Genomic DNA, 21517 nt, shown 5'->3' with positions numbered 1-21517 from the left:
CCATCCATGCTTTTGTTCCGGCCCTCCGGTCCAGTTTAAGAACCCATTGTGGCCCTCGAGTCAAAAAGTTTGCCCACCCCTGCGCTAGGGGGTGGTGTCCAGGAATCTCGGGATAAGAGTGAGAGCCCCTCAAGTGAAGAAGCTGTGTTTTATTTATATTTCATCCCCATCACCAAACAATGGCCATAATTTATTTAAAGATTTAACATGAGCTTCAAAACAAATGCTGAAAAAACCTGAGCTCCACTTAACGCCCCCCTCACCCGCAAAGTTTAGGAACTTACCGGCACGGCAGATCCATCTTTCTCCATTTTCTGGCACGTCTCTTTTTCTACGCCTAAAACACAGAGTCATTTTTGTAGTTAACCCAAGAATCTGGTTCCTTCCCTTCCTAGTGAAAGGCACTGGGAAACCCCCAGCGCAGGCCCAGAATGACATCTACCAACACACGAACACACTCCAAGTTTTCACAGGGGCGCTGGCTTCCTATTGATCACTGTGTTGTCCATGTTAAAAGTCCAAAATATTTAGAAGAAAGAGTGCGGAGTTAGTCAGTCATAGATGAATCCACAATCTTCAGGTGCAAAGAACAGCAAGTCTGCCCCCTTGTGCCCATGTACTAACCACGGGATTATTTCGGGAAGAGGAAACACTGAATGCTGTTTTATTACCAAGTCTTAAACTCCAGCCCAAAAGGGTACCCTCAATCTAATTAGTGTAAGCAGTAGCAGATAAAACAATAAGCTCCAAACTGCAATACCCACAAAACTGAATTCATTTTGTACCTCCCACTCTACCACCAGAGACAACATTTAAAAAAACCTAACACTACACGTTTTCTAATTAAAGGAATATGCTCTCACTGAAGATAAATTTTTTTAAATTGGTATTTAGAGAGAGGAAGGGAGAGGGAGAGGGACAGAGGAAGAGAGAGAGGGAGGGAGAGAGAGACCAATGTAAGAGTGAAACATCCTTTACACCCTGCACTAGAAATAGAGCCTGCAACCTGGGCGTGTGCCCTGACTGGGAATCAAACTGGCAACTCTTCAGTGCACGGGATGATGGCCAACCAACTGAGACACACTGGCCAGGACTAAAGACAATTTTAAAATATTTTAAAATTTTATACGACTACAATCTCCCACAAAGCAATAACAAATTATTATTTTAGCATAGTGTCCATCTATAATGAATTATTTTAAAAACACAAATGTGCCTATCACTACTCTGCTTAAAAACCTTCAATGGCCCTGGCTTGTTTGGCTCCTGGATAGGGTGTCAGCCTGCGGACTGAAGGGTCTTGGGTTCGATTCCAGTCGAGGGCACATGCCCAGGTTTCAGGCTCAATCCCCAGTAGGGGGCGTGCGGGAGGCAGTCGATCAATGATTTTCTCTCATCATTGATGTTTCTATCTCTCTCTTCTTCACCCTTCCTCTCTGCTATCAATAAAAATGTATTTTAAAAAAAGAATAAAGAAAAAACCTTCAATGGCTCCCCTCTACCTACAAAAGCAAGCCCCAAGTACCACTTCATGTTCCCACTTACCCTGAACTCACAGAGCCACTGGGCATTTTACCCCCATGGCAGGTTCCTTCCCAATGAGAGAGACGCTCGTTCTCTGGTGCACATCTATGTCTGTATCTATCAACACCAAGCTCCAAGGTGACTTTCTCCAGTAAATGTTCTCTGATTCACCTGACAGGGTCAGTACACCCGTCCACCTCACACTCCCACCTGCATGAGCACAGCCTCTTCTTCTCCCTTGATATGGATGGTCAGTTACAGTGAGATACTACCTACCCACTATGAGGACAGCACTGTATCTAACAGAACCCCAGCTCTACAAATTTCTGTTGCAGGAATTTCCTCCGAGTGAGGAAGAATATAATTCAACAAATATCTACTATGCACCTGCAGCTGAGGAAATTCAAAGATGAATCACTCATAGTCCTTAGCCTTGAGAAGCTTATCAAAGATACCCTTCTATAATGAATACACAAAACAGGAACGGTAAGGAGAAACGTGTTGGGAGCATAAAGCATGGTGGGAGCCAAGTGACATTTTTGAAATAGACCCAAAAGGATGGGCAGAATTTCCATAGGAGATGGCAAAGAAAGATATTTCACATAAAAGAAATAAGTGTAGCTCACCTAACTGAGTAAGGTGGTATAAAGGGAAATGGCAAATGAAGTCTTGGGAAAGAAGTCAGAGCAGAAAGAGGCCTGGGAAGAAATCTGGAATAGCGCCTGCCACGTTTATTTTATAGATGAAAAACTGAGACCTGGGGGCAGGGAGGAGGCTGGAAGAATAACTCTCACAAAGTCCTGATTCCCATCCCACTTCTCTCATTTGATGAGAGATCATGATTTCTTAAATTCTAGGTATAAAAATGCCAAATTAAATTATGTTGGTTTTTAAATAATGTTTAATGTAGTCAGGAACATGGTTCTAAACATTTCACAAGTCAAGTTTAGGGTCATAGATACAACTTGGGACCTAGAAGGAGGGCCTCAGCTCTAGAATGTTCTGAGAGTCCAACAGCAAGAAGGTTAGCAAGAAAGTTAGTCTATCTAGGTTCTTATTTGGACATTAAGAAGGATTTTATAGGGCACTGGTTAATTTCAGTCTATCACATCTGTGAGTAGGACGATTTATAACGGTCTAGGGCAGTGGTCGGCAAACTCATTAGTCAACAGAGTCAAATATCAACAGTACAACGATTGAAATTTCTTTTGAGAGCCCAATTTTTTAAACTTAAACTTCTTTTAACGCCACTTCTTCAAAACAGACTCGCCCAGGTCGTGGTATTTTGTGGAAGAGCCACACTCAAGGGGCCAAAGAGCCGCATGTGGCTCGTGAGCCGCGGTTTGCCCACCACTGGTCTAGTGTAATGAAAACAAGCTTTGTGATTAAAAGACCATGGAACTTACTGCTAAAGTCTGAATCCTAGTTCTACCATTTACTAGCCATTTAGTAACCTTGGCCAAGTTACTTAACTTCCGTGTCTCACTTTCCTTCTCTGAAAAATGGGGAAAAAATAATACATAGCAAAGAGTAGTGAGTTAATACATGTAAAGCACTTAGAACAATGCCTGCACATGGTAAGGAATTACATGTTAGTTATTATTATTTCTGTAAGTTGAAAAGGAGCACAATAAGCATCATGGTTACAGGCCACTACACTTTGAGATGTGACCACATCAAAATAAATTATAAAAAATTTCAAGCAGTCCCATGCATTAGTGCCCCGAGTACATCCTGCCACACTAATCCATATGTCCCTGGTATTTGATAAGACACCCTTTTTGGGTCTCTTTTCTAGGTGAAGAAGCAAAGCTTAGATCAGAATCCAAATTCTCTAATCTCTCTAAGGCGTCTCAGCTTTAGGCTTTCAGGCATTTCTATGCTATGTACATTAGAAAGATGAATATGTACTTCCATACCTGCTTCTGAGGATGAAAACGCATGATTTATGGTAGACACGGGAACATTGGAACATTCAAAGTACTCCAGGTCTTCCTCTGGCTCACCTTTCACCTCGGCCCCGGCTGATTTCTGACCAGATGAAGTGGATGCCAGTTTCTCCTCATCGGTAGCATGGCCGTCCCTATTAGAAATGTCTGAACTCTGGGAGATCACTGCTCCTTCATCCTGGGAGATGCAACAGAGAAGATGCTACCATTAGGTGGGGAAAGAGACATCTCAGAGCAGCCACTGTTCGATCAGAGTTAACCACAGATCTGAGTACAGATCAAGGAAGAAGCTGGAGTCCTTCAATCACAGAATGTTGCCTTTTTCTAGCACCTAGCTTTTCTGCTTCAAATCTGAAGTTTGACAAATTAACCCTCTCTAGCCTAAATTTATTAGAAAGAAGTTTAAGTGGTCCAAGGCAGTGGCTTTCAAATATTTTGCTCATAAACCTCCTAAATTGAAGAACCAAAAAAATATCTATTTCCCTATTGTATTTTCAAGTGCCATCTAAAAACTGTTCAGAATAAGTTTAAATAATTTCAAAGGGTATAATATCTAATGTAGTTTAAATACTACCTTGCTTAATTCAATGTAGTTATTCTAAATAATAGTCAGAAATGTACATCATTCCTTTTTCTCTCTGAAACTGTACTTCCCAGTCTACTTCACTTCCATCAACTCAGGTCCTCCTATTTGGTTGAAAGTGATGAGCTGGAAAACCATCTGACTTTAAAAAAACAGTATCTGGCCCTGACCAGTTTGGCTCAGTGGATGGAGCGTCGGCCTGCGGACTGAAGGGTCCGAGGTTCAATTCCGGTCAAGGGCATGTACCTTGGTTGTGGGCACATCCCCAGTGGGGAGTGTGCAGGAGGCAGCTGATCGATGTTTCTCTCTCATCGATGTTTCCGACTCTCTATCCCTCTCCCTTCCTCTCTGTAAAAAAAAATCAATAAAATATATTTAAAAAAACAAACAAAAAACAGTATCTGCTCACTGAAGTCAATCACCTCCTTAAAACCTACATCAATATTTCAATCTCCCCTTTGCTTGGTGCCCCAAAGATTTCACACCCAGTGGTAAGATTTGAAATGGGTAAGAGGGAACCTTAAAATAATGGGAAAAGGGGAATTATGAAAGGGTTTCCTTGTCCTGAGAGGCCTTTTCAGATCAGTTTTGGATGTTGGTTCTCTTAAAGCTGAATATTCCAATACCTAGTGGAAAGTCTCCATTAACCACCATGCCCCACCCTGGGGGAGGGGGGATTCATTCGTAGTTTGTGGACCACTGGTCTAAGAGATGTTCTGGTGATACACAGACTTACCTGTGAACACTCATCCAAAGCAAGAGACTGCGTTTCATATTTCTTCACCTTACAGCCACTCCTGAAAGAAAAAACAAATTAACCAGGCTAGTTGGGAATCTCACTGACAACTTCCGAGCTATGAGATGGAGCAGAGAGAGCAGGGTGTGCAGATAGAAGCCAAGGCATACAGCACCACACAAGTCATACATCTGCAAGTCAGAGATGGGAGCAGCTTTTACATCTCTGAATCTTCTCTTGAGAGATGGGGCAAGCAAAGAACTACAGTCAATTCATTCTCTGAAAAGACCTCATGAGCTTCTACAGTTTTTCATTACATACCACACAGCCTTTGAGAGAGCAGCCGTAGCAGACATTCGGTTCATCTGATCCTCACTCACTGGGGCTTTGGCATTCATTAGAAAAATTACCACGCTGGACTAGATTCTTTAAAAATTCTTTATTGCACTAAAAGAAGTCTAATGAAACAACTCCGGACATGTGTGCTAACAGAGTAGAACTGGGGTTAACAGAAAGTATGAAAAGGAAAATATCTGCGTAAACTATTACCATTCCTATTAAGTAGTAAGATGGAAAGAACGTTATGGCTGGAACCAGGGAAAACTCAAATCAACAGTTATTTAAACTAGCGCATAATTTACTATCCAAAGACTAGTTCAAATTCTTTTGTTTGGATGAACTTAAAATTTCCAGTAATGCCATCTGACAAAAAAAATAATTTTCAGCTTTTTTTTCTTGTGTGGGGAAACAAACAAGAAAAGGCAAGCATATATGTTACCAAAATGTGTACAACCACTGGCTCGTGATTTTCTTCCCTAATGCTTGAGTGCCACCCCTTGCCACCAAACCCAAGTCGGTCCACAAGAATCCCAATCATAGTATGATGTCTCCATTTCATCCCCTGCTCCAACCCAGTAGCCTTATCCCATCAAGAAAGCCTATTATTTCCAACATTAAATAGCAGAGCAGTGCCTGAAACCCCTGCCAGATGATCTTTGGGGCCAAGCCAGCATTCAGTATCAAAGCGCCACACAAGGCGTGCCAAGGCAGAGAGCGCAAGCTCACGCACCTAAGGCTGGAAGGCCGATCGCCACTCCTTCAGGTACAGACAATCACAAGGCTAAGCTGACTCATGAAGTGGCAAATGAAATGCAAAAAATAAACAGAAGGTCAAACTCAGAACTGGAAGCCAACATGCTATGGAGAGATGGTCTGGGGAGGAGGGTAGAGGAACTGCCAACAGTCCCAGGGGCAAAAAGAAACCACAGTAGGGGTACTTACAACAGAAAACAGAGAAATTTCACTTGTTCAGTAGTCCTGATGCACCAACAAAATTAGAAACAGGAAAGAGACACACAGATGGAGAAAAGAATCATGTAAAGCCTGGAATATTTATCTCTAGTCTGGTAGATGTAAAGGCTGCAAAGTTCTTTCTATGAGGTGAGATACAAATTTAAAATGTCATATTTATGAATGTTATCACTGGTGAGTGAATGATTGTCAGGAACCTCATCTCTAATGAGTAAGAGTGATTGAAACATGCAGTGATGCCACATATTCAAGCTTACAGATGAAAAAGTAAACATTTCACTGCTGAACACATTTACTCTTAAATGTCTAGTCATCTAAGGCAATGTGTGAATAAAATATAGTTGAAGATTTATCTGCTTATATCTGCTGTAGGTGTGTGTCACTAAGACACCTAAAATGATTTTTCATACTTTATTTGGTCCACAAAAATCCTAATCATAGGATGATGTCTCCATTTCAGAGAAGAATCTGAGACACCAATTACATACATCTTTTAAAAAGTCACACAAGTACCCTGCTAACAGAACTTCTAACTCTCCACTAGATTCTACCACCACATGTATATTTTCAGTCTTTCCTACCAATGAAGGGTTTTGCTAAACAAAATCCCAGTTACACAGAGGTCAAGCAACCTTCTTGGAGGCAAGAGTTTTGATTGCATAGAATTTTTAAAAAATCTGTAAGGTATATAATTAGATCAAGAAGTCCATTAACCAAAAACAGATTAGGAGGACAATGCTACCAGGTGAGGGTGGTAGGACTCAAGAGAGGGTGCTTCTTGCTATGGGAAATAAGGTGTAGGATCAATTTCCCTCCCTTTGATCTAGATTTAATCTCATCTAACGTGAATGCAATGGCTACATGCCTTCAACATGTGTTGGAAGGAAGGCTCCCAAATGATGACTTATCAACCTTGCTAGGTAGAGACACCCCATATATAGGATACCCCATATCAGGAAGCACCAAGGCAATGACCTGGCCAATGCATACCCCAAGCACTGTCTCGACAACAGTAACTAACCTTAGCCACAGAAGAGCACTTTGAGGACACCTGATCAATCATCTTTTTCAGCAACCATTTAACGGCTCATATACACTGAGTGGCCAGATTATTATGATCTCTGAACGCATAATAATCTGACCACTCAGTGTATATCCTACATAATAAAAGGCTAATATGCAAATTGTCCCCTCGACCTGGAGTTCGATCAGCAGGCAGGCCGGCCAACCGCCCATGTCCCCTCCTACTGGCCAGGCTGGCTGGACCCCACCCATGCATGAATTCATGCACTGGGCCTCTAATACATACACACACACACACACACTCTCTCTCTCTCTGAGTGGCCAGATTATTATGCATTCAGAGATCATAATAATCTGGCCACTCAGTGTATAATCAGAGAACAGATCAATAACAATTACTGACATCTTATTCCTCTCGATATTCTGAAGTGGCCGAAGAACTGATTCCTACACTGCTCGAGCTTCTTGGTCCGGATTGATACTATCTGCTCTTTAAACCTTTCCCTTTAGAATAATATATCACACCATCCAGCATTTTTCTTGAAGTCATAGTAATACTGAAAATTACTTCCCTAATGATCTATGGTGACAATTAAAAACATGATATTTCTTTTCAACTTCCCTTTTCATACTTCATCCTCTATGTCAGTGGTTGGCAAACTGCGGCTCGCGAGCCACATGCGGCTTGCGAGCCACAGTTTGCCGACCACTGCTCTATGTCATTGGTCTCTCTTATATTCAATGTTCAACAAAATGCCATGGGGTCACAAAGGGGTGTATTGTTACCACTTCGTTTTGTGATAAGGGAACCCTGTAACAAATTTAACCTGAAACTTCACATTGACTGTGGCCTGAGGTGATCACTCTGAAAACTCCAAGGACCTTGCAAAAGTGGCTCCAGATTTCCCAGGGCAAGGGACAGGGTAGGGGTGGTGTCACAACACACAACAAAAGACTAGTCAGATTTCTGTCATCGTTTAAAATATTCTTGATTCTTATTGGAAATTCACCTCCTTGCTGATGGAACCACAAGCTAACCATAAAGACATAAGAATTCTCCCCAACTTTCAGTGGTTTGTTTCCAACAAAAATCACAGCTTTCTGTTTTAAGTGAAAAACTTCTATAAGACCCTTTTGGACCATTTTCTACAAGTTCTTGACACTAAACAGGTAATCTGTAGGCTTGGGATTTTTGTTTTATCCACAGAGAATCTGAAGATGGTGGCTAGCATATCACTTGAAATCTGTAAGTAAAGCGATTCCTGACAGCCCAGATAGGATTTCTGAAAACCATCAACTCTCTACCTGCCTATCTTGTTAAACAGGACAAAAGTACCAAAAGTAGGGGGGCGGGGGAAGAGCTCAGCTGAGTAAGCTGAGGATTCATAAACCAGGCAGACTTCGAAAAGGAAACCTCTGGTATTTGATTCCACACAAAAGTTTGCTTTAAAACAGTGAAGACTGCAATATGAAGTCGTAAGCTTTGTGTCTGCCCACCTGCACCTCAAAGATAACTCCAGATCACCAAAACCCACAGCAGCCGGCTGCCAAACTTTCAGAGTGCACACAGAACACAACACCCACACCCCTCATCACTCACGTTATTAAACGCGACTTTGCCTTCTTGGGTGATTCTAAGGTTTCATTACCATGATTACCAGCAGGAGAACAGTCACCATTTGTTAAAGCTGTGGTTGGTTTAAAGGGATCCGTGGATTCATCAAAGTGGTAGGATCCCTTAGAGGAGAGGGGAGGGGAGTCCTGCAGTGTGGAGTGGCCACCCAGAGGACTGAAACTGGGATTCTGCTTAGAAGACGCTTGGGAGAGAGAAGCATCATCTGTTGCTTGGTCCGGGGGCGGTTCTGAACCTTTGGTGCCTACTGGCTTACTGATGCCATCTTTCTGTACCTTTGGAGGCAGTTTGCTACCCAGTTTCCTGCCAAGTTTTCTTGGAAGGCCTTTCCTGGACTCTACATTTTCCACATCTTCTACGAAATCAAACTCGAGCTTCAGAGGTGAGCTCCTTGACTCCTCCAGCAGCTCAACCCCGGAATCATTGGTGTCACTACTGGGAGTGCTGCTTGTTTCCCTAGCGTCAGGGGCAGATTTCTGAGTCCTGGCATCTCCTCGCAAAGGACTTGTGTTCCCATCCATTTCATCAGGATAGGATGCCTGGGGGAGAGGCATCCCCTCCATGGAAGTTTCTGAGAACTCGCCAACTGTTTTCTTCCTTAGAGAGATGGGTTTGGGCTTTCTTAGCTTGCTTCTGCTGGGCACTGGCTCCGGACAGGAGTTGCCACTCTTCAGGCCAGCTTCTGTGGAAGCCTCCAGTGAAACCCCCATGGTGCTTTCTGTCATCACCTTGTCCTGGATGGCTTCTGGCGGGCTGGAGGGCAGAGCCTCGCCTGAGATGGCCGTTACACAGCCATATGCTGCTTCTGTTCCAAGAGCTGTCTCTGAGTTATCTGTGGAATTCTTGGTTGCTATTGAAAATGGCCTCACTACTGAAATTTTGCTAATATCATGTTCAGGTTGTTCTTTGGAATCCCTAACTGAGTAAGAATCAATAGCCTGCTGTGAAACCTCATTTTCTGCGGGTCTAGAATGAGTCTCAGATGAACATTTTGCAACCACTTCTGCTATCAGCTGTACATCAACTTCTTGTGAGTCTAAAACAAAACACAAAAACCATCTATTAAAGAATGATCTTTTTGGCATTGGTAAATATTCTCTACTTGCTGAATCCACATAGACAAATGGGCTCTTTCCTCTTTGCTTTTGTTAAGCATCTCTATGGCAGCACAACCACAAAAGGAAGAGCCAGTACTGCACCCAAAAGTGAATTTTCCCATCCCAAGTTGTGCATTACCCAAGTTACACAAATAATAATTACACCAAACAGAGCTCCTTAGGAAAGGCTAGTAGATCATGGTGCACTGCAAAGCATACTGACTGATGTTAAAATTCTGTAGGTTAAAATGACTGATCTGGAAGAAACTTTATTTTTTTTTAAATATATTTTATTGATTTTATACAGAGAGGAAGGGAGAGGGATAGAGAGTTAGAAACATCGATGAAGAGAAACATCGATCAGCTGCCTCCTGCACACCCCTTACTGGGGATGTGCCCGCAACCAAGGTACATGCCCTTGACCGGAATCGAACCTGGGACCTTTCAGTCCGCAAGCCGACGCTCTATCCACTGAGCCAAACCGGTTTCGGCATGGAAGAAACTTTAGATGCTGACCGCTCAGGTGCAGGGGATCTGGCACTGACAATTCCCAGGCATTGCCTAACAGTTTCAGGTTCCGAATTTCACAAAGCAAGCAGATTTTAATTTTTGCATGTTAAAGACGAGTACTCCCTCTTCCCCAAAATGGAATTTAAATAATTCAACTGTTTCAAAATTAATTCAGCCAGCTCAGAATAACGTCTCTTTAGTCTGAAAACCTAAAACAGTGGTCGGCAAACTGCGGCTCGCGAGCCACATTCAGCTCGTGAGCCACGGGTTTGCCGCTCTGTTGACTAATGATTTTGCCAACCACTGGGATAGGGGCTTAATCACAAAGAATAACAACAGCCTGTAATTATTGGAATTGAGAGTCTAGGTCAGTGGTCGGCAAACTCATTAGTCAACAGAGCGGCAAACCGCGGCTCGTGAGCCACATGTGGCTCGGGAGCCGCAGTTTGCCGACCACTGACCTAAAAGAACCAAATTAAAAAAAAAACAACGAATTTGAAAGAGCAGACACAGAAATGGCTTTAAAAACAAATAGCCCTTATTTTGCTAAGACGACAAGTCATAAAATAATAACATCAGTTTTTCTTTGGAAGCGCTCTCTGAGTTGGGTCAGGAATTCTCTCAAATCACTTGAAAAAATTAAGATTCTTTTTAATTGGGGTCTTAGTAGGAGAATTGCTTTAATTAGGAAGTTGTAATGAAGGTATTTCTTTAAAGCACAAACTAAAATCGTGCTTTCCTGACTTAAATATCTGAAATAATGATGGAGTAGCAGCAAAAACTGAATAAACTGGTTATTATCACAGTATCGCATGACTTTAAAGGAAACTCAGATCCAAATCCTAATCCTAATGCTAATGCTAATGCTAATGCTAATCCTGGATCAAAAACCTGAAAAGGTTTTGGAAAGTACTCACACACCTCTTACAGGACTCCTTTCTGACAGATTGGCAGTGGCTTCCTCCTGTAGCTCCAGGAAATAAAGGTTTTTACCTATTGCATCAGAAAGCATGCCACCTACCAGCGTGGCATGGGAAAGGAAAACCAACACCCTCATCTGAATTCAGCCCCCCACACTGAGCAGGAGGGAAAGGAGCTCCACCAGGAGACACCACCCGCCTGGCATGTCTTGGCTAGCTCAAGCCAGGTGCCAGGTAAGTAAACTTGCCAGTCAGTCCTACACCTCAGCACTGCAGACCCCACTTTGGAATACGTCTTCAGTCACCAGCAGAAAGTACTGGTGGGGCGGGAGAAGATTGCTCATTGGCTTAAACCTGTTTTGGGAATCACGAGAACATCAACCAAGAAAACTAATTAATCACATAACTCACGTAAGATTTTTTTATTTATGCTCTAAACAGTACGTGTCCAACACCAGTTGACCCCACATCCCTAAGTGCTGCCCTAAGACAGAACCTAAACTTCAAGCATCACACCACAGGGAACTTTAACTAAGAAGTAAAACACCCTTTCTCAGTAGGCTCCAGTTCCCAAACTTCCATCAGTGAAGAGTTCTAGCCATAGCTCTCAGTCCCTGTTTCTAATCTGAAAGCACTGTTGTGTAACTAACCTACTTCTCTTCATCCTTCCATTTTTAATAGATCCTGGATTCCTTAAAATCTTCCTCCAGGGAACTGAAGAGCTCTCTCCCGGAAATGAGTTTGATGAGTCTGACAAGTACCTCACTGCCTGGTGGCTTAGTGAACACAGACAGGGATTAGATCAGTAGATGAATTCAAAGCAAACACAGAGGAAATTTAAAAATAGACCACCATTTCCACTTCTGCCATGTTTGCTGCTGTTAATGAAGCTTCCTTCCCATAGTCAGACTCCCATAAATCTACAAGGTTGTATTAATCGTCCATGGATGCTCTCAAACAGCAGATGTTCATTCAGGATGTAGACTATTCTGTAAAAAGAAATGTTTCCCTCGCCCTTTATAATATTTTTAAAAGAAAAGGCATGAAATGCCAAAAATTTAAAGATTAAAGTAACAGCTAGACATTCGGGTTTGCACTCCAGTATAATGAAAATATACTGCATTAAAATACAAGCTTATGAAAAACCTTAAAAGCCTTAAATTAGAAGAGGGGAAATGCCATTATCACAAAATATATATATATATTTTAATATGTATTTTTTATTGATATTTTACAGAGAGGAAGGGAGAGGGATAGAGAGCTAGAAACATCGATCAACTGCCTCCTGCACACCTCCCACTGGGGATGTGCCCGCAACCAAGGTACATGCCCTCAACCGGAATCGAACCCGGGACCCTTCAGTCCGCAGGCCGACGCTCTATCCACTGAGCCAAACCGGTTTCCGCCACAAAATATATTTGAAACTCAGAAATGTATTTAGCTGACATATACTGAGAACCAACTGACTAGCTGGTTTCAAATGTATATCTCATTTTAGAAGAAAGAAAACCACAACCACTTGGAAAACAATGTGTATTACTTCAGATTTGGCATTATTTTCAAGTATGCTTGACTTTTCCCCCTCAGGTTTTAACTTTTTGGTGAAGCATTGTCTGCAAGCTCCTTTTAGATCTATCTTCCTGTCCTTTAGCTACAGATGGTCCCCTTTATGGGTTTCTAATACTTGATATACAAAGTGAGAAAGCTGCCAAAATTTAAAAAGGCTTCCTGTATGGCACAAATACACACCCTGGCCTTTTTCTAACTTCAAAATCCACAAATAGTATCTCCCATCCAAGTCTAAGATACAAGATCTGACTCTAAGGCAAAAGTCTTAAAAGAAAATCTCAGAACCAATGCATGAAAATGAATGTCTTTTACAATAATTCAAAAAGGTTCTTAGATAAAATTTCAGAGGGTCCATGAAGACTCTGAAACTCAATGAAAAATCATGTGAGAGCATTGTCTGGTGGAGAAAATCCACAGTTTACCATTTAGGAGCCACTGTGTTTCGGAATCTCAAAAGGACCCCTCTCATTACTGTATAATTATAACTTCAATCCCTGCCCCCAATCACTACACTGGGATTTAAAAACTCTTACACTACTGGAGGAGGGGGAGGGGAGAAATCTCAACATCAAAGAATGAAACTTGTCACCTCTGAGAACACTCAAAAGGAATGTGTTACAGGAGCTGTTTTAAGTAATTTTTAAGTGTGGACTAAATCCTTGAGAGGGAACACTCACTAAAACACAAGTTCAAATAGGTTTGTTTAAACAAAATTCAGTCACCTTACTTCATACATGTTGACATTAAGACTGCACTAAAGGGTGGACTAAAGGGACACTAAATATCAAGTGAAAGTTGCAGGGGGAGATGGTCTGGTCAGCACACTGGGTGTGGTAGGAAGTGACTTGGGCAGGCTACCCTGGAAAAGAATCAACCCCCCCCCCCCCCCCCCCCCCCGGAACAAGCTTCAGAAAATAACTTCCTTTTCTGAAGGGTGGTTCAGGTTTGCTGTGCAGAGTGAAGTCAAAAGGCAGCCAAAATTTGGCCTAAGTCTGCAGAATGTTATCCACTCTTTATTTACACAAAGCTCTTCTCCTCTAATAACTACTGGATATTTAAAATACATTGATTTGAAGGGGGAACCAAATTGCTAGCTTGCCCAGTGACCCTGGCCTTGGGATGGCCCCATTCAAAGGTCAGGCATTGTGAAGCCCTGTTAGACAGGCTCACATACCAGATGTGCAGGAAACACCGGAGTCATCATCACTAGACAATAAGTTGCCTCCCACAAAATCTGGCATAAAGTGAAAAAACAATGTGAAGGAAGAAAAGGGAGGAAGTTGAGCACTGACTACTGTGTAGGCATGGTGACTGAGCATTTTACAAACAAAAACTCATGCAGTCAGAATTAGAGAACACACAGGAAGAATTTCAGTTCTTAAGGACTTTACAAATTGGAGGGAGTGAGCAACCAGAGCAATCCTCCTCACCACTTCCCATGTAAAGTAATACTCCTGGTGCCTTCCATTAAACTAAAATTAATAAATTCCATACAATGAAGGGTATACAAATAAGCAATTTTTTAAAAAAATGGCCAAAACAAATTTAAAAAATATACTCACTTTAAATTCATATACAATTAATAAACAGGATACCATTTTTAACCTATCAGATTTGTAAAATTAAAATATCAATGATACTCAGTAACAGCTGCTAAGCAAGAGGGCCAGTAGGCACTCTCATACATTTCAGGAGCATCATGGGATTCTTTCAAGCAGTACTGTTATGGAATTTATTTTAAATGTGCACATAAAGAGGGCTAAACACATATATGTACAAGGATGAGGATGTTCACCTAAGTGTGATATTAAAAAATATTCACTTTTTGCCCTAGCCGGTTTGGCTCAGTGGATGGAGCGTCGGCCTGCGGACTGAAGGGTCCGAGGTTCGATTCTGGTCAAGGGCATGTACCTTGGTTGCGGCACATCCCCAATAGGGTGTGTGCAGGAGGCAGCTGATCGATATTTCTCTCTCATCAATGTTTCTAACTCTCTAACTCTCTCCCTTCCTCTCTGTAAAAAATCAATAAAATATATATTTTTTAAAAATTCACTATTTTGTGCTATTATAAAGTATTATAGGAGACTGATAGATGATTTAAGGTGCAACATTACACTGGAATACTATATGGGTGTTAACAATGAAGTAAATCTATACAAGCTAATACAGGAGGATCTCAAAGACATGGTGTAGGGAAAAAGCAAAGGAAAGAACAGTGTGTTCAAGTATGAATCATTATTCATTTTAAACATATAAAGACACATAAAACTGATATTCAAAGGCCCAGAATCTTTCTTGGTAGGAGAAAAATCTTTTCTACTCAAAACTTAATCCCATTCTACCCATTTCTCTTATCTCAATTTCACCATAGGGTCCCTATTTCCAATCCCAATGTGCTCCACCTCTACTTCTTCCAAGACCACTGGTTAGGCAAAATCTTCTTAGAGATGACAGCAATAGATAATATAAACTTTATCAAAATTAAAAATGTAAAAAACTTCAAATGATAACCTCAAAAAAGTGAAGACAACCCACAGAATATAAAACATTGACAATCATATATCTAATAAAAGATTTGTATCTAGAATACACAAAGTACTTACAATTCAATATAAAGAGATAAACAACCCAACTAAAAAGTAGGCAAAGAATCTGAATGAACATTTTGCTAAAAAGATATGTGAACAGCCAACAAGTACATGAAAAGATGCTCAACATCATTAGCCATTAGGAAAATTCCAAATCGAAACCACAAGATACCACTCCACACCTAATAATAAAGCTACAATCAGACAGATAGCAACAGTTGTTATCAAAGACATGGAGAAATTGAAACCCTCATACACTATTGGTAGGAATGTAAAATGGTACAGTAACTTTATAAGAAGTTTGACAGTTCCTCAAAATATTAGAAATAGTTACCTTATGACCCAGCAACTCCACTACTAGGTATAAGCCCAAGAGAAATGAAAACATTTATCCACAGAAAAACCTGAACACAAAAATTCACAGTAGTACTATTCAAAATAGCCCCAAAGTGAAAATAACCCAAATGTTCATCAACTGAACATTTTGGATAAACAAAATGTGGTATAGTCATACAGTGGAGAATTAATTGACAATAAAAAGGAATAAAGTACTAATACATGCTACATGAATGAGCCTTGAGAGCATTATGGTGAGTAAACAGAGTTAGTCATAAAAGAGTACATGTTTATATGAAATGTCCAGAACAAGCAAATCTATTGAGACACAAAGCAGACTGTCAGTTGCCTAGTACTGGAGGGTAGAATGGGGTGGGGGTGGGGTGATAAATATTCTAAACATTATATTGAGGCAACAGTTGCACAATTCTGTTCATATACTAAAAACCATTGAACTGTACATCCTTTAAATGGGTAAACTGTATGGCATGTAAATAATCTACATATATAAAAGGCTAATATGCAAAGTGTCTCCTCAGGAGTTCGAACGGGAGACCAGGAGTTTGATCACTCGCTATGACGTGTGCTGACTATCAGGGGGCAGCGCGGAATGACCAAAGGCCCCAGCCAGCAGCCAGCAGCTAGGGAAGGAAGGCCCTAGCTGGCAGCCATAAGCCCCCCAATTGGCCCTGATCGCCAGCCAGGCCTCGGGATCATACTTGTGCACGAATTTCGTGCACTGGGCCTCTAGTATCTCAATAAAGCTATTGTTTAAAAAAAAACACATGGAGGCTCAGAGGGTAACAGAGCAGGAGCAGTGTCTTGAAATATCTAATAAAATGTTCTACCACACCACAGACTTACATTTCAGAAAATGCTGTAAATAGCCTCTTATGTGTCACTTGTAGGGATACATACTGGAGAGAGGTGGTAGGTCTCACTTCCACATCAATTTGGGATTTTACATTTCTCTTGAGGAAGCCTACAATGTGCTAGATAAAATCTATTTACAGAAGGAGGTGAAATAAATGACATCACTCCTCTCTCATATAACAGACATAGGCAAATATATGAACCATTCTAAAAATATGACAATTGTCAAGCTCAAAAGGCTTTGTGTTTTTGTTGTTGTTTGGGGAGGTAGGTTTTTTAAATTCTAATTTTTAATATTTGACTTTACACCTTCCTCCCTCACACCTTCCCTTGCTAAACCACCTATTTGCTGTGATAATTATCTATTTGCTGCTAAAACATCTTGGGAAGCCAACAAGCCTGGGAAATAGAAGGCAGCTAACTCCCTCCAGACTCTGAGGACTGCGAGGGTCTCACACTGTCTTCTTTTTACTCCAGAGCAAAAACCAAGCACCCAAAACACAATTGATGCTCAATCAGTGCCTACTGCCCAGGGAATGCCTACTACATAAAGGACACCCTTCTCCTATGATTATCATTTTTAATACAGAAAAAAGTAAATACAAGTAGTGATAAAGCCATTCTGCCCTACACAACAGCTGTAAAGTATTGACATTTGTTCTTCATTTGACCCCTTCCCTTTGAAGACCCCTCCTCCTTAAACAGATGCTTGCCCTTGCCCTCCCAGCCCCTACTCCCAGGTTTGAATAAAGGGCTTCTGAAGGGAAACAAGTGTGATTCTGGCACTATGCCACCCTTTCTGCTCATGGTCTGACCCGAGGAGACTTAATAGGATACACATTAGCATTTAGACAGGTTTGAGGGTTTTTTCAGGTTCGTGTCTCTGAGTTTCAGTTCCCCCAAAGTTGAAATATATTGTATACATGTATGTTCTCAGCCACTTAGTCAAAGGCATCAGCCTTAAAATGGAGTTGAAGTGAACACTATATATTTACTAGAGGCCCGATGCACAAAAATTCGTGCACTTGAGGGGTCCCTCAGCCCGGCCTGTGCCCTCTTTGCAGTCCGGGACCCCTCTGGGGATGTTCACCTGCCGGCTCAGGCCCACTCCCTGGGGGATCAGACCTAAGCTGGCTGTCAAACATCCCTCCGCCAGCCCAGGAGCCCTCAGGGGATGTCCAACTATGGCTTAGGCACTGCTGAGGAGGTGGGAGAGGCTGCTGTCAGCCAAGTTTGTGGCTGAGCAGAGCTCCCCCTGTGGGAGTGCACTGACCAACAGGTGGCAGCTCCTGCATTGAGCGTCTGCCCCCTGGTGGTCAGTGCACGTCATAGCGACAGGTCGTTCCGCCATTAGGGTCCATTTGCATATTACCCTTTTATTATATAGGATTGTCCAGTGACAAGCCAATGGGACAAGAAGGCCTTTTCCAGGAAGGCTGGGTAGAACCTAAGGGTGGGGACTGCAGAGCTCACATTCATCTGACAACCACTGGGGCCTCAAGTCAGGGTGCCAAGTGGGTGAGTCAAGGCTGAAAAAGGCAGAACATCCTCTTAGGTATGCCAGAATTTTAAGATGTTACCACTTAAAGCAGAAAGACAAAATCAACACAAACACACCCCTGACCCAACCCAGATAATGAGCTAACTGTCCAAACCTCCTCCTCCCCACCCTCCAAAAACAGAATCAAATAAAAACTGCCCAGGAACTAAGGATTGGGAGGTGGGGGAGTAACTGCTTTCTGTAAGAGATAGGGAGCCAGGTGCCAAGTTCTTTTCTCAAGACAAGAGATAATCTTCTAACACTAGAGAGAGGCTGGCTCTAAAATACAAGACTCTGGTAAAGGATCATCTGGAAAGCCACTTGGTAAGCTGAAAACCCTTGTACTAAGGATGAAGCAAGTACTTCAAATTTCCAAACCAGCACCTTATGCTATTTTATTTAAAAAGAGAACCAAACCCTATCCTCTGAAGGCCAAGATTACAATAAGGTAAGAGGGCAGGGCCGATTATTCAGGAAGTGTCTGTCTATCAGGAAGCCAAAGCCTTCTCCAGAGGAGGATGTAACAATGTCTTTCCTTCCCACTCAGGAGATGCCCCTGAGTTTTGCAACTGCCTGGATTTGTTTGAGGTTACATTTCAAACAGAGTAGAAACCCCAGACCACAGACAGAAGCAGAGAGGGCCGCCCCCTCCCCCCTCACAGGACTTCTTCAGCAGGAAGAGCAGGGGAAAAGGGCACGTGCTCCCAGATGGGACTCCTTTGCAGAGATGTGAAATTGTGTAACTTCACTCTGTTGCTGCCAAACAACCATAATATGCATCTCCTCAGAAATAATTACTGGAGAATTCAAAATACCAACTGTTTCTCTCACAAAGTAGCTACCGCCTACACAGAGCTGGGAAGCTGATGCAAGATAAAGAAAGAGGCAGCGGGAGAGGAGCCTCCAGACAGCAACAGCAGCCAGAACACGGGGCACTTGAGACACCTTCTACAACTGGACAGGGACCCTGGCTGAAGGCTAAGTCACTTTCCTGCCTCCTGCTCCTTCACTCTAAGAAAAGGGGCAGCAGGAAGCGGGGCGGGGCGGGGGGGGGGGGCGGCAATAAAGAGGCTCCAAACGAGGACAGTAATAAAAAAAAGTTATTATACTAAAAATTACACCCTTTGGTATATAAAAAAAATTTTTAATAGAAAAGGGCCTTGTGGTAGCCAGCCTCCAAGATGACCCCCAATGAGCCTCATCTTCTGGCATTCACACCCTTGGACGGACGTAGTAACCAAAAGGATATTGTGTAAATAATAGTGTGACATCTGAGGCTGTGTCATAAAAGACATTACAACTTCCATCTTGCTCTTGGGTCACTCATTCTGTGGGCAGTTGGTAGCCAGACTGGAAGAACACTTAAGCAACCCAGGGAGAGATCCATCCATATGGTGAAGAAGTGAGGCCTTGCACCAACAGCCAGCACTAACTTGCCGGGCACGAGAGAGCTACCTGAGGAGAGGATCCTCGAGCCCCAGTCAAGCCTTCAAATGACTAGAGTCCCGGCCAAGCCTTCAAATGACTACAGTCCAAGCCAGTATCATGACTGTGTTCTCACAAGCAACTCTATGTCAGACCACCCAGCTAAGTACGCTGTTCCCAAATCCCAGCCCTATGAAAGCTATGCAAGATAATAAATGTTTACTATTTTAAGCTGTTAACAAGTTTTGGAGTAACCTGTTAATGCAGCAACAGAGAACTAATCCAGACATCTTAGAAACATCTCTTCCCACTCCAAAAAGGTGCAGAGTCCCAGGAGGCTGTACAAATCTTCATGCATCTGCCTCTCCTCCCCACTTATGAGTCACAGGAGGAGAGGGAAGCAAAACCTAGTACTCAGTGTGTCCATTTCCTCTTTATCTCTCACTGATGAGCTGAAGCTAAGCATTAAGGAAGCAAAACGTTTTCAATCCAACAGTGCTGCTTACCCAGTGATACTTTTTCTATTTGCTTCTGACTCTCTATCTAAATTGTGCTGTAAACTTCTTAATGTCTCATGTCCCAAACTCCTAAAATACATTTTATACTTTATATTATATATGCCAAGTTAACACATGTGGAAGATGTACCTCCTGCTGATTTTTTAAAAAAAAACTACTATCACTTAAAAGGACACTTAAGAAGATGCTTTCCCCATCACACTGTCCTGGCAACATTTTAAGAATCTTTATTTCCTGTGATAAGTCTTCTCTTTAGTCAGTAAAGAGAGAGATTTCACACATTCCCTGGAGAGAGAAGCTAAGTAATATGTTCCAAGAGCTCTGGATCTATGATCTTAAGAGTTGAATTTAAGACCCCACTCTACCACCAGCAGTAAAGGCACTGGCCTCAATTTCCTAATCTCTGGAACGGGAATCATGTGTTCTATTTTACAGCGTCATTGTTATAAAAATAAAATTAGACACTATAAAAAAAACTACTTTCTTCCAATACATCCCATAAATACAGCTGAAACAGAAAGTTAGTGGTCTGCTAGGTGGGAATCTTACAGTGGGAAAGCTGGAGATCAATCATTGGTTGTTATATTTCCAGCAAAGACATAGGTAAGAGTATACCTGGAGAGTATCTGTATCTGCCAAAGCGAACTGTCAAATTACATTTTTATTTGTGAATTAATGAACTGCTCCAACTGGTTACTATTCTCTTAGGTTTAGCTATCATCAATCTAACTCCTTGGGAGCCAACTGAGTTTGTGTGAACTCAAAATTAGGTTCACGTACACACAAAAGTGAAGGTGAGATCTTGAACTTATAAGCAGCAAATCCTTGAACAATTATTGGACACTTTAGTAACCATCAGTTATCAAATCCCCTTGGTGATGGATGTTTGGGGTGGACAAACCATGATCACTAACTTGAGTTTAGGAGGCTGTGACAAATGCTTACCTCTAGGGTTTCCTATGAACAGTTTTACTAGTCACTTGAAAAAGATACTATTCACTGCTCTTTAACTGAAGTGTTTAAATGGCTTTAGACCACATCCATCTTTTAGGTGCAGCACTGTAGGGAGCAGCTATAGGGTCAAGCCTCGGATTGACCTGTGGCAGGCTCACAAACAAGTCCCAGCTTGGAGGGCAGAGCCCACTTAGCATAATTAAGCTTAACCTTATAGCCCATCCTAGTTCCTTCCTAGGTAGCTAATGGGCTGTGGGAGGTGCAGCAAGTGCTGCCAAAACAAGGTGAAACTCACAAGAACATTGTAAACATATTGACCACTACCCTTGTTTTGATCTGACTATAAAATAAAGCATCGGCTTGCAGGCTGGATCTTGTCTGTGTCCTCATCCAGGCACGGGAGATCCACCGAGCCCCAGCTGTATTCT

The 21517-nt window shown here is 42.1% G+C and overlaps 1 protein-coding gene across 16 annotated transcripts in view; it reads right to left on the bottom strand.

The window, feature by feature from the left end:
* TACC1 (transforming acidic coiled-coil containing protein 1) overlaps positions 1-21517 on the bottom strand; it is a 106452-nt gene that overhangs the window by 18495 nt on the left and 66440 nt on the right. For 5 of the 16 annotated variants that reach the window (XM_080660905.1, XM_080660895.1, XM_080660893.1 and 2 more), the window contains 4 exons: positions 8727-9795; positions 4793-4853; positions 3531-3651; positions 285-337 (listed from right to left, as the gene is read on the bottom strand). In XM_080660905.1, coding sequence (XP_080517031.1) covers positions 285-337; positions 3531-3651; positions 4793-4853; positions 8727-9795 — 1304 coding nt within the window. Of the gene's footprint in view, positions 1-284; positions 338-3443; positions 3652-4792; positions 4854-6073; positions 6110-8726; positions 9796-21517 lie in introns of all 16 variants that reach the window. The other 11 variants (XM_080660898.1, XM_080660899.1, XM_080660902.1 and 8 more) reach the window with 5 other exon arrangements.

Source organism: Plecotus auritus, assembly GCF_963455305.1.
Source record: "Plecotus auritus genome assembly, chromosome: 3".
NCBI classification, from domain to species: domain Eukaryota; kingdom Metazoa; phylum Chordata; class Mammalia; order Chiroptera; family Vespertilionidae; genus Plecotus; species Plecotus auritus.
This window is presented reverse-complemented; position numbering and strand designations above follow the sequence as displayed.